The sequence below is a fragment of the Marmota marmota genome, unplaced genomic scaffold (genome assembly GCF_001458135.2).
Source record: "Marmota marmota marmota unplaced genomic scaffold, marMar, whole genome shotgun sequence".
NCBI lineage: Eukaryota > Metazoa > Chordata > Mammalia > Rodentia > Sciuridae > Marmota > Marmota marmota.
Genome location: NW_026000057.1, coordinates 19,519,993 through 19,534,656, shown reverse-complemented (window position 1 = coordinate 19,534,656; position 14,664 = coordinate 19,519,993). Strand labels below are relative to the sequence as shown.

General features: G+C 36.4%; 1 protein-coding gene across 1 annotated transcript in view; it reads right to left on the bottom strand.

Moving 5' to 3' along the window:
* The window catches only part of LOC107141129 (broad substrate specificity ATP-binding cassette transporter ABCG2-like), a 114,023-nt gene extending 101,662 nt beyond the window's left edge, over positions 1-12,361 (bottom strand). Inside the window, exons 1-2 of the mRNA XM_048813855.1 lie at positions 11,930-12,361; positions 3,242-3,301 (exon numbers count right to left, since the gene is read on the bottom strand). Of these exons, the coding sequence (XP_048669812.1) occupies positions 3,242-3,301; positions 11,930-12,132 (263 nt within the window). The 5' untranslated portion in view covers positions 12,133-12,361. The remainder of the gene's footprint in view (positions 1-3,241; positions 3,302-11,929) is intronic.
* Positions 12,362-14,664: the final 2,303 nt, after the last annotated feature.

Genomic DNA, 14,664 nt, shown 5'->3' with positions numbered 1-14,664 from the left:
TTTTTAAAAAGAAAGATTCCAAATAAACAGCTAATGCTTCATCTCAAGACCATAGAAAAGCAGAAACAAACTAATCCCAAGAAGAGAAGAGGACAGAAAATAATTATCATCAGAGCTGAAATTAAAATGGCAGATAAAAAAACTACAAAGGACCAAAGCAACATAGAGTCGGTGCCTTGAAAATATAAATAATATCAATAAATCCCTAGTCAAACTAACCAAAAAAATGAGAGAGAAGACAGAAAACAACAAAATTCGACACGAAAAGGAGATTCATCACAGAAATTGATGAAATCCAGAAAATCATTAGGGACAATTGAAAACACATGTAACAATAAATTAGAAAATCTAGAAGATATTGACAACTTTCTAGACCCATATGACCTACTCAAATTGAACCGAGAGGATATAGAAAACCTCAACAGAATGATAGAGCAATGAGACTGCAAACAGCAATGAGGTTAAAGCCATAATAAAAAGCCTTCCAAAAAGAAAAGCCCAGGACCAGATGGATTCTCAGCTGAGTTTCACCAGATCTTTAAAGAAAAACTAACACTAATCTCCTCAAATTATTCCATGAAATAAAAAAGAAAGGAACACTGCTAAATTTATTCTATAAAGCTAGTATCACCTTGATGTCAAAACAGATAAAGACACATCAAGGAAAGAAAACTAGAGACCAATACCCTTGATGATTACAGATGCCAAAACCATTAATAAAATGTTAGCAAACCACATTCAAAAACAGATTAAGAAGATTGTACACCATGATCAAGTTGGTTTCATCCCAGGAATTCAAGGTTGATTGAATATACAAAGCCAAAAATGTAATTCATGACATAAATAGAATCAAAGATAAAAATAAGTGCAGGAAAAAAAAAGTCAGACAAAATCCATCACCCATCATCCATTTGTATTAAAAACACCAGAGAAACTAAGAACAGAAGGAACTTATCTAAACATCATAAAGGCTATCTATGACAAACCCAAAGCCAACATCATACTAAACAAACAAACAAACAAACAAAAAACCACAAAAAATCGCATTTCCTCTAAAATAAGAAACAAGACAAGGATGTCCATTCTCACTACTCCTATTCAACAAAGTTCTTGAAACTGACCAGAGCAATCAGGCAAGAAAAGATAATTCAAGGGCTACAAATAGGAAAAGAACTCAAACTTTCTCTGTTTGCTGATGACATGATTCTAACCCTATAGGATCCAAAAAACACTACCAGAAGATTTCTAGATCTGATAAATTAATTCAGCAAAGTAGGAGGATACAAGATCAACCTTAAAAGGTAGCTTTTTTATACTCAATAATGAATCTTCTGATAAATAAATCAGAAACAAACACAAAACAAACAAATAAAACAAAACAACAAACAAATAAACACAAAACAAACAAATAAAAACTAAAGAAAAATCAAACTAAAGTGGTGAAAGACTTCTATAATGAAAATTATAAAATATTGAAGAAAGAGAATGAAGAAGATACTAGAAGATGAAATGACCTACCATATTCGTAGGTAGGTAGAATCAATATCCTCAAAATGGCCATATTATAGGAATGATAGTAGAAATGAATTACCCCATGTGCATATATGATTACACAACTAGTATAACTCTATATTATATACAACCAAAAGAATGAGAAGTTATACCTCATTTATGTATGATGGGTCAAAATGCATTCTACTGTCATGTATAACTAATTAGAACAAATTTAAAACAGGAAAAAAATGGCTATATTACCAAAAGTAATCTACAGATTCAGTTTAATCTTCATCAGAATACCAATAACATTCTTCACAAAACTGGAAAAAACTGTTCTAAAATTTATATGGAAGAACAAAAGACCCAAAATAGCTAAAGAAATCCTTTGAAACAACAAGAAATCCTTGAAAACAACAAGAGCAAGAAGAAAATATGGTGGCAACACTCCAACCCATTGACTCAGACACTGACTTCCTTAACAAGTCTCCTAAAGCTCAAGAAATGGGATCAAGAATCAGTAAGTGGGATAGTATTAAATTAAAAAGCTCTGCACAGTATACAAAATAATTTAGAGTTTAAAGAGAGATCCTACTGAATGGGAGAAAATCATTGCCAACCACTCTTTGATAGGAAATTAATAATTCGAAAAAAATCTTTAAAAATCTTGCCACACAAAAATCTAATCAACCTCTCAATAAATGGGTGAAAGATCTAAAGAGACATCTCTCAGAAGAAAAAAAATACAAATGACCAACAAACACACACACACACACACACACACACAAAGACGTTCAACACCCTGAACAATAAGGAAGATACAAATCAAAACACTGAGATTTCATCTCATCCCAGTTAAAATGGCAATCATTAAGAATACAAATGATGATAATTGCTGGAAAGGTTGTGGAGAAAGAGATACTTATACATTATTTGTGGGACTAAAAACTATTACAAACACTTTAGAAAGCTGTATGAAAATTCCTCAAAGACAGAAAAGGAACTACCATATGACCTAGCTATCCCACTCAGTGGTATTTATTCAAAAGAACTAAAACCAGTATACTATAGTGATACAAGCAAACACAGGTATATGATAGCCATATACAGTTCACATTAACCAGTTATGAAACCAGCCTAGGTGCTCACCAATAGATAAATGGAAGGAATTCTACTCAACCATTATGTCACTTGTTGGTAAATGGACCAAACCTCATACTAAGTGAACTCAGCCAAATTCAGAAGTCAAGGATCAAATGTTTTCTCTCATATGCAAAGGCTAGAAAGGAAAAAAAATAATTTTTAAAAGGGGATCTCATGAAAATAGAAGGGATATTAGTAGAGTAGAATTAAGAGACCAATGAAGATGGAGGAGGGAAAGAAAAGTAGAAGAACTGGGAAATGAAGTCTAATAAATTATGCCATGTGTAGGTATGAATACATCAAAATGCATTCCAATTTCATATACAACTATAATGCATTTGTTTAAAATAATTAAATAAACAGAAGGAAGATCAATAGGGTAGAGGAAGAAGATGGGGAGAAAGGAGGTGAGGGAAGGGGAAAGTACTAGAGATTGAAATGGAGAAGACTATGGTATACACCTGTATGAATATGTCAAAATGAATCCCACTATTATGTACAACTAAACATAAAATTTAAACTAAACATACAACTAAACATAAAATTTAAAAAGCACACTGAACCTGCATAAAAATGGCTAACTTTTATTTTCTGTTATACTCACGAAGATTTGCCTCCACCTGTAGGTCCCATGATAGCATTGAGGCCAGGTTTCATGATCCCACTGTAAAAAAAAAAATTACAAATTTATTGTTCTACTTTAAAAGAAGTTATATTCAATTAGACTCTGCATTGAATATTTTCAATGAAAGTTAATGAAACTGTGAAAAGAAACAAACACAACTCTTTCTTTTCTTCCTTTTTTTTTTTTTTTTTTTTTGGTGGGGGGATACTGGGGATTGAACTCAGGGGCACTCGACCATTGGGTCATATCCCCAGGCCCCGCCTTTTTTGCATTTTATTTAGACACAGGGTCTCAATGAGTTGCTTAGTGCCTCACTATTATTACTGAGGCTGGCTTTGAACTCGAAATCCTCCTGCCTTAAACTCCTGAGTCTCTGGGATTATAGGCATGCACCACCGCACCCAGCCACCAACTCTTAAGGAGAAAAAAAAATTGAGTAATTAGAAGTCTAGTATACATAGGATATTAACCACTAGTCAGAACCCAGAAGAATGGCTCAGGTCCCTCTAAATTCCTTTCATTTATTCCTTTTTGAAAATTATATCTACAATGTCCAGATTCCTTGAAATAAGTAAGATTCTTTAAAAAAAAATTTTTTTAATATTTCTTTAGATGTTGATGGACTTCATTTTATTCATTTATTTATATGTGGTGCTGAGAATTGAACCCAGTGCCTTACACATGCTTGGCAAGAACTCCAATCACTCTATCACTGAGTCACAACTCCAGCCCAAGTAAGATTCTTTTGACCCATCTCACTCTTGTTACTCTTAACACAGTGTCAGGTATGTAACAGCCTCTGAAAAATGCTTCACAGTATCTTCCAATCACCCTCTTGCTACCTAGTTACTGTAGAAACAGTTAACTAACCATGGATTCAGTTAACTTACTACCACCAGTAGAAATGGTCTTGCTAACAAAATCAAATAGACATCTGAAGTAGAAATACAAAGGATAGAATGAAGCACTCCAGAGGATAAGAAGCCATCACTTGTTCATAACACTCAAGGAAAAATGTAGTACCAACTAGGAAAGGAAACACATCCTCAAGACAGATCATTTCCTTCCTTTTTATGGGTCCAGAAGTGGACTGGAAAATGCTCAGTTTAGAATTAGGAGACATCCCTCCAGTAGGGAACATTTTTAAGGATGTACAAGTTGGAGGAGACACCACTTGTTTTACAAATAAGAGCATGTGTGAGGGTAGAACATTTGGATAGAGTAGGAAGGTGGAAAAGGTAGGACCCTGCTGAGAGCCCAGAAGGCAAATAGCTTGGATTTTATCTTAAAAGTAAGATGTACAGTGTAAATAGAATGAACTGCGGAAAGGAAGTTTAAGGGCTGAGCTTCCAAAGGATACAGAGATTATGAAACAGAGTCCTTTCAAAACCTCAATATCTACACAGTCTTTCTATAACATTGGTAAGGAGGTCAAGATATACTCCACAGAGAAAATGGTATCTGTTCCAAGTGTATGGTCACAGCTGACTGCAATTGTTCTCACATAATGATTCTCACAGAGATCAATCTTACAATTACACAACTGTAACATTGAAGAACTTCCCAACACAACTGTCTCAGAGTGCTTACACCCAAGAGGACTTCAACATTCACTGCCTGTGCTACCTGACCTGTCACAATTACACTTTGGCTGCCAGGGGTTAATTAAGGCAAAATGTACTTTTCACTTTGCTCATTAACTGATGTATCTCTCAATAAAACATGAGGAAAAGTATGAATTGGGTTAACCCAGAGCCAGCCTTAACACAGAAAAATGTTATTATTTTGTTGACATTTTCATCTACTATAAAGACACACTAATAATTGGGTAGGTCTGTGGATTTAGATCAGTGGCAGAGTGAGTGCTCAGCATGCATGAGGTCTGGGATTCAATTTCTACCACCCCCCTCAAAAAATCCCAATAATTATATAACCTCTCCAAGTGCATTTACCTATATCTCTTAATACACCTTCTTTAATAATAGCTACCTACTAATTGCTTATAAAATGACCATAAAAAAACTGTTATTCACTAAGTCTTCACTGTCAGAAAATCTTTCCAGGTTTTTAAGATACTTAGTCAGATAAAGACCAAGAAATTCAGAATGACTTAACCATGAACATGAATATGTTAAAATAATGAATTTACAAGCTCCTAAATTTGGTTTGTTTGATAATAAATGCTAGGATTTTATAGGGGAAAAAATTTACAATCCTCAATGAATTGCAATATGAATTCATTCAACACAATATTTAAATTCTACTGTGTACAGACAATACACACTTAGAACATTGGAGAAGAGAACAAAAAAACAAACAAACAACAACAACAACAAAAACCCCAAACAAACCAGCTAAACAAATGCAAAACCAAAGCCCTAGCTGTCCTGAATTTCATATCCTTGTCTAGGGATCAGCACATTATAGCTGACCACCACTTCTGTAATTTCACAAAGAGAAGGTTGGGACAGAGCCATCCTCATTGGTTTGAGTACTGTCTATAGCTGCTTTCATGCTACCAACACAGTTTATTTTCATCGCTGTTGTGTGACCATAAAAATGAAAGTATTTACCATCTGGCCCTTTACAAGTGGAGAGTGTTGGCCCATGTTGTAGTCTATGGTCCACTATTCCCTGGTCTCTCTTTCCCCGCCGCCTGTCCATCACCCCTACAAGCCATTCCGCTCTCTAATTTATTGCTTTATAGCATTTGTGTGCTGTGATCCTTCTTCTCCTTACATCATAAAACCTTGCCAATGAGAACTGTGCCATTCTGTTACCAGTTCCATTTCCTTCCCTCCCACATTATGTGCTGCACACTGAATACATGAAATGAAACTTTATTGAGGGATTCCTATCACATCTTTAAGTTTTAGTGGATAATGGTCAATTCTTTGCTTATGGACAAAAGTTGTCAATGTCATTCTTGGAGTATGGCCAGTCTCCCTACATGCACGTGCATGCACACACATGTGCACGCACACACACGTATACCCACACACTGTCTTTACTCTCTTAATCTCCATGTGCCTAGCCCTCTAATTCAGGTTTAGGGATTCCGTTGTGTCTTTCAATCCTTCCATCACAACCAAACAGCAAACTGAGAATACTCCAACTTTCTGAATCTGCCTTTAGAAAACAAGTTGTCTGAGAATAGAGGATCTACTTGGAGCCTTGACCATTTTGACCCATGCCAGGCAACTAGTAGGCAAATTTTGTCAAATAAAGAAACCTACATTTTTATAAAGAGAACTACTTTAAAGAAACAAAAAAAATATTGCCAATAGAAAACAAAAATCAAGAGTAGATTGAAATAGAAATATTCTGAGCTGGGTGTGGTTGTGCACACCTATAATCCCAGTGACTCAGGAAGCTGAGGCAGGAGGATCCCAGCTGCACCAACTTAGCAAGACTCTTGTCTCAAATTAAAAAATAAAAAGAACTGAGTATGTAGTTCAATAATACAGTGACTCTGGATTCTATCCACTGTGAAGGAGGAGGAGAAGGAGGAGAAGATGAGGAGGAGAAGGAGAAAGAGAGGAGAAGGAAAGGAGGAGGAGGAGGAGGGGAAGGAAGAGGAGAAGGAGGGACAGGGAGAGAAGAATATAGGCATATTCTGCTGAAAAGAAAACTTAGTTACATTCCTCTTTGTTATTTCATGTTTAAATAATATGTCAATATTTTCTATTGGACTTTCCTTTCCCTTTCCTTCCTTAGTAGAAAGAAGATAGATGTTCTGGATAGAGGTGCAACAACTGCCAGGACCCAGGAGCACAGCAAAGGTGGGAGGAAGTGATGAGACCATTGGAGGCTGGGCAGATGCTTATATTAGGGATTAAGAAAATTGAACAATGGGGCTGGGGTTGTGGCTCAGAGTGCTCGCCTAGCACGTGTGAGGCCCTGGGTTCAATCCTCAGCACCACATAAAAATAAATTAATAATAAAAATGCATGTGTCCAACTACAACAAAAATAATATTTAAAAAAGAAAATTGAACAAATCAGTAAACATATTAAAAATAAAGAGAGCAAGTTTTCACTTTGTTTTTACCAACATGAAAATGTGAACAAATTTGAGTGTTAGACTAGAATTAGTGTATTAAGAAAAAGTTATGAGTTTTCATTTACACTGATACCTAGAGAAAAATATAGAAGATCGATAAACTACCAGGATACAGTGGAAGTGACTGTCCCCCACACTCTGCTCCTCTTGCCCCTCCTGTCCAGAACTATGTGCATGTCTACACAGGAGGCATTTTTGAACAAAGTAACAGATGTATGTGTACATGTATTCCCTAGGGGTTTGCATTGAGAAGGCCTTGGAGCAATGACACAGCAATAGCAATGAGCATTCTAAACACCCAGATCTTGGTTTGTAAATACTATCCTCCACAGGAATGAACATTAGCTGACTCCAGGTCTGGCAGGGTCATTACACAGTTAATCTGGAACTCCTTCTGTGCCAAGAAATACTGAAGAGTGTCAGAACAACTGAAAATAATGAGGAAGTAGGAATTCACCCTGAAAAGTCTCCCACAAACCTTTCCTGAAAAAAATCTGGAACAATATGGTATCAAAATAAGTGACAATCATGAAGCACTACACTGAATGCTTTTGAATGAAATACAAACCTATGAATCAATACACGAAATGAAAGAAGAGATGATTAATGAAGTTTTTCCTATTGGAAAAATCCAAACTATGAAATGATTAAAATTTTTAAAAATCACCCTTTAGCAACAACAATTATTGCTGATTTAGACAAGAGTTATCAATGGGGGCTGAAGCTGGTGAGTAGAATTTTTTGAAGAAACAGGATTCTGGAATAATGTCAGAGCATCTCTCTTCATAATAATTAAGAACGAAGAAGAAAGTAGTGACATTATGGTGAAGTTTGGCAGATGGCAACATGATCTGGAGACCAATTTGGACATCACCTGTAGTCGGTTAGGACTAGAAAATACTACGTTGGACAAGACAGAAGAGAAATGATGTGGTAGTCAGTCACCTATGTGAGAATCAGGGTGATAGGAGGCCCTCAGGACCACTCCTGCCTTCATTCTGAGGCTACATATGTCCTCTATTGCGGCCAGACCACAACTGGGTGATTATTCAGGAAAGGATCCTTTCTGAAAAGTAATGCTGAAGGAGTTGAGGATAATAAAGCATCACATTAGGGAGATAAGTGCACTAAAATAGTTTCAAAAACCAGTAATAATGATAGACAGAAATAAGTGATTGGAGTGCAACGTGGAAAGCAAATCTTTATGCTTATGCAGGTTTATGTTCAAAATTATATCTATTTTTAATTATTAATTTGAAAATATCTCAAAGAATATAATGAATTTCTCTCAAAATTATAGGATATGTGCGTATCTACTAAAACGGATACATATTTCGTACATCTTGGTGAGGGAAAGCTCAAGTGGTGGGTTAGAGACAAACTGAGCACAAGGGAAAGATTTTTCATAAGATAGTAAAATTACTTATCATTTCTCCCGGTCAAATTTTGTTTATCTTCTTCTTCTTCTTTTTCTTTTTCAAGAGGTTAGGAAAAACAAAAATACAAAAGAACATCAAGATGCTCAACAGCCTTTTTGGAACCACTTTGTATGCAAATGGGACTATCAAACATTATCAAAAATACAATATAAGAGCAGCAGTTCCCACAGCCTTTCTACTTATCTGAAGCCAGCACAGAGGAGAAAGATTTAAAACATAGTAGCCCCAGACTGAATAACCTGTCTCATGGATACCTTAACCAGAAATGTGAGCAAAAATGAACGCCAATCCTAGATGTCATTTAAACTAGGAAAATTGAAAGAATCCCAAAAGTTGAGGGACTGGGGTTGTGGCTCAATGGTAGAGTGCTTGCCTCACATGTATGAGGCACTGGGTTCAATTCTCAGTACCACATATAAATGAATGAATAAAATAAAGGTCCATCAACACTAAAAAATATTTAAAAAAAAAAGTTGAGTGAACTTATATGAGGCTAGTAAAGCACAAGACCTTTGCTGAGAGGCACACATTCAACCATAAACATGTGAAGCTTTGAGCAGAAGAGACATTAGCCAGAAATAACAAGCCAGAGGTACAGGGAGTATGGTTCAGTGGTATAGTTCTTGCACTGGGTTCAATCCCTGGCACCAAAAAGAAAAAAAGAAAAAGAAAGAAAGAAGAAAGAAAAAGAAAAAAGAAAGAACAGAAAATATAAAGAAATAAGCAAAAAGAGCACAGTTTACATTTTACATCTATTTAACCTGCACATATTAAAATCATATTACCTTCTACCGGTTTCAGCACAAAATATGAAAGAACCAACATTTTCTTGATTGTTATGTTTCACAAAAAGCTCACCAGCTTTCCCTAAGTCAATTCTATCTAATCGTATAGCAGAGGATTAAAGCCTACCATCCACCATTCCTCTCCTTATTCTCCTATTCAGGATTGCTTAACCAACACAAGACAGAAATGCCAAGAAAGAAGCAAGACAGCAGATGTACTGCCTGGAGAAAGAATTAAAATAATTCCAAACTTTGAGCATAGAACCCCTGGCTTCAATCCATTCAACTCTCATATTCTGATCACCTTTCTCCCTATCACACTCTCACAAAAATTCTACCTTATTTTGTTACTCCTTATCCTCTGAAGGAAGTTGGCTGCTATTAACAGAAAAGACCATAGTGTTACGCAAAATATCCAAGAAAACAAGATAAACATCTGATTTCACATATGTCGCAGCCACACCAGGTCAAAGGATTCCTTTATAAGCACTCCCCAGCCTTGGAAAGTCAGGAAAATTCAAAAAAGATGCTTGCTTTGACTAGGAGCAATTATTTTCCCCACTAAACAATAAATGAGCAAACAAACAAAACCACATGGTCTACACTGTCTAAACAAACCCAAATTCACTTCCTGTCACCAGAGAAAGAAAACACAGGTTCAGTCTTAAAAACAGCATACTATAGGGACACAGCTACATCAATGTTTGTAGCAGCACAATTTATAATAGCTCAACTGTGGAACCAACCTAGATACCCTTCAGTAGATGAATGAATAAAGAGAATATGGTATATATACACAATGAAATATTATTCAACATTAAAAGAGAATAAAATCATGACATTTGCAGGTAAATGGATGGAGTTGGAGAATATAATGGTAGGTGAAGTTAGCCAATCCCCAAAAACCAAATGCTGAATGTTTTCTCTGATATAAGGATGCTGATTCATAATGGGTTTGGGGCAGGGGGAGCATGGGAAAATTAGATGAACTCTAGATAGAGCAAAGGGGTGGGAGGAGAAGGGAGGGAACATAGGGGTAGAAAAGATGTTGGTATAAGATAGACCTCATTACCCTAAGTACATGTATGAAGACATGAATGGTGTGACTCTACTTTGTGTTCAACCAGAGATATGAAAAATTGTGTTTTATATGTGTAATATGAAATGTAATGTATTATGCTGTCATATATAACAAAGTAGAAAAGAAAGAAAGAAGGAAGGAAGGAAGGAAGGAAGGAAAGAAAGAAAAAGAAATCAGAAAAATGTTGACACCCCTAATAGGCAGCATCTGTGAAGTCACAGAGGTACCTGGTAGTGAGTAGGTTCTATAGAAACACTTATTTCCGTCCCACTCTAGCTCCCACTTCAATACCACATTCTAAATTCTAAATTTTTGCTGAATAAAAAGAATGAAAACTGTAATTACTGGGTGACTTTAAAATAGAATTAACTGCATTTTTTTTAATCCCAGAGTATCATCACTTTACACTTCAACTGCGTAACAACTGCATAATAGTTTTCTTATGTTTAAATATTTTCTACCAGTACTCTTATGGAGAGAAAGCATTAAGTAATTTGCTATAGCCTGTGAAGTTTTATAAATAAGTCATTCATTTAAAGCAAGTCTATTTGTCATTGGGGGTGACCACACACACCTGTATTGCCACTGACTCAGGAGTCTGAGGCAGCAGGATTGTCAGTTTGAGGCCAGCCTTAGCAACTTAGTGAAACCCTTTCTCAAAAATCAAAAAGAACTGGGGATGTAATTAAGTGGTAAACTGCCTCTGGATTCAATCCCCAGTAACTTCCCCCACCAAAAAAATTAAAAAGACAGTTCTATTTGCAAAGCAAAACACTATCACAATATATGTCATTTCAACCTCCTTGCTACTAGAATATAAAGGGCATAAAGTGCACAAGTACCTAAAAAGTGTCAGGCTCAAAAGGTTCACCAGCAGATCCTCTGTTTAATAGTTAGAAAACTAAAGCTCAAAGCTTACAATTATATCATTACAATCAAAAAGCAATAAATCACACAGCCAGGTTCACTTCATCCAATACACAGGGAAAACTAAATGACACATTATGTGGGGAAAAATAAATAAGACATTAATTATCCAATTCTCAAAGAAAACTCAATGCACATGGCAAAATAATTTTTAAAAATAGCATGTAAAGTCTTTTCAAAGTTAAACATATACATAAACAAGTGATCTAATCATTTCTGTCCTAGGTTAGTCAAAAGAAATAAAGGCATGTGTCAACATATCTATACAAAATGTATACAAAAAAGTTCATAACAGTTTATATGTAACAGGAAAAAAACCTGGAAGTTCATTGTAGATCAATAAAGGGGCCATTTAAAAAGTTCATGCACGTACTTGATATCTGATAGAATTTCTAACTCTTCTTTACTCTGACCAGGTAGAAAGCCATGCTTCACTTTTACTCGATAGCAGATGTCATGAAAACTCAACACAGCCTCCTCAGTAGATGTCCTCAGGGCACTGGAAGTCATCCCAGGCAGTTCATCAGTGTTTCTTTGTAACATCGGGATACAAATCTGATCATCACTGGAAGCCATATAGAGAGTTTATGCCTTTCTGTGGAGGGAAAAGCAATGGTAGGTTGAAAGGGAAAAAAGATTGTAAATCCTAGACAAAAATACTGTTGAACCATGCCACAAAGAAAAGACCACCAACTCCAATTTAAACCAAATTAAAGCAAGCTTCTATACACAAGAGCTGGCCAGCAGTTTTCTCACCTGGAAAAATAGGGTCAGAGAACAATGGCTGGTCTGATTACAGGGAAGTTTTTATAGCACAAAAAGTTAGAAGAGTGGGGTGGGTCTTGGGAACTGATAGTTAACAGGGTTATGGAAAGCATAATACAAGGGCAGAGAGCAGGTTTATGATCTCGCCCTTCAGGGAGGAGGAGGAGGGGTAAGGGATTACATGATGTGAGAGATGAAAACTTAACTTCAGCAGGGAGAAACTCAATGGGGGAAATAAAATTAAAATTCCAGGTCTCCCACACACCCAACAGTCAATGCTGCATTGATTTCAACAGAAGTCTCTTGGGAAAGATTTTGGCCAAATATAGGTATGAGCCTATGACTAAGAAAAATATGGTGTTTTACTCTAACAGTCTGGCCAGTGTATGTTTTGGAAGGGGAAAGAAATGTACCCTGTCCTGTATTCTTAATTATCATATGAATTTTCAGTTAGAGCTGTACTTCTACAGGGAAGGAAATGGGAAGGAAGGAATCCCATATGTGCAGGCTTTTTTGTGACTACAGACTTTTGGAGTCTGAAAGACCGGGGACTAAGTCGATGGTACAGAGAAAGGCGTAGTGTCTACTATGGAAGGATAGCAGAGTCAGAAGAGAAGGTTGAGGAGTATTTGATATATTTAAATATAATGAACCTTTGAAATACTAACTCTAGCCTGATGCCTGCCCAGCAGTTTGGTCTGGCATCACCTTTGGCTGTAAAGGCTATCTTAGTCCCATAAGCAGCTTTTCAGATAAAAGAAGATGGAAGTTAGGAGCTCACCACTGCTGGCATTGCAGGGCTATGTCTTGAGATCAGGGATGGTCTCCCCTTCCAAAACCCACCAGGTGTGCACCACCATGCCTAGCTTCTCAGTGGATTCTTAACCATACATTCTTACAAGCTTTATGGTTAGAAAGAATTATTCTTCTCTCTCTGAGTTCAGGGTTCTGGTCTGTAAAAAGGATTTAAAAAGTCTCTCCCTTCAAAGTTACCTGGGTTCCTCTTATCTGTTTCAGGCCTGCATTTCCCTTGAACATAACAGATACTTTGCTGAGGACTGTGACATTCTGTCTACTTAAGCCATGCAGGGCTGCAGGTAAATTGCTTCTTAGAAAAGAAAGCATGTAGAGGTCAGCACAGTTTAGGCGCATTTTATAGAATTAATTCTTTAACTTAGTGTTCTCATCACTTGTGTTTACATCAATAACCTGGATGAACCAATAAGATTCCTTCTATCCCCAAAATTGTGTATGTTATTTTCAGGTTTTTCTATGAGGCCATAGCATGTTCTGTCTTGGTCTGCCTAATATTTCCACCCTGTTGTGTTAGAGGAAATGAATGCAACTTTATAATCAAGAGACCATAGTTTGCTGATAAAAGTGGCAAAGTTGCAATGATCAGGAGAAAGAGAAAAAAGTAAAAAGGCAAATTTAGATAATGGAGTTGCAAGAGAAAAAGCCCAAATGCTAGGAAACAAAGTTCTGACAAATGTTCTGTAACAAAGGATGTCCAAGTTAACCAGCTCAGAATAAACCCAGCACTGTCAATTAAGGGAGGGGGTTCTGGAAACATTCATGTAAATACATCTTTGATAGGAATGTTGCTACTGCTATCAGCTTTTTAGCCTTTGTGAAACTGAAGATAATAGGATAGGTAATGGGTCCCAATTAAAGCTTTTTTCTTTTTTTTTTTTTAATGTAAAGATCACTTCTTTTTTTCTGGGATGATAGGAATAGAGGCAGGGCAGTCATGATAAAGGCTAAGACTCAAGTGCTAGCCAATAGCTTTAACACTTTTCTGATACCTGTTTAGCATAGATTTTGACCAATATCCTAGCATTTTTCCTATATCTGTTTAGCATTTTGATCCATTCTCCTACTCAGAGGCTATATCAGACACTAGACAAGCACATTTAAATTGTAACCTGCTATCAGATCATCTATCACTTTGCAGAAATCCCATCTCTTTTCTTCTCACTTAAATAAATCTGACTCCCTTCACACTTGCCTTATGTTGTTGTCCTTGGATTTCATTCTTTACATTTATAAGAACCAGGAAAGAAATTAGGAGAGAGCTGCTAGGGTCTGCCACTGAAAGCCACAACACACCGCCCTGTCATAGTGGAGAAGAATCTGACTTTGCCAGCTAGACCATCGGAACTGATGCCAGCAGACATTCTCTTGCTATGATTAGCTGCTAACATTGAAATGGGTTTCTCTGCTGCAAAGGCCTGAGACTTACACAGACCCTACCCACCATAAGTGGAAAATCTAGTTTCATCTCAAATTTTGGTTTCTAAATCTATCATCATCAACACAGACTAGGAACCACCAGACTAACAA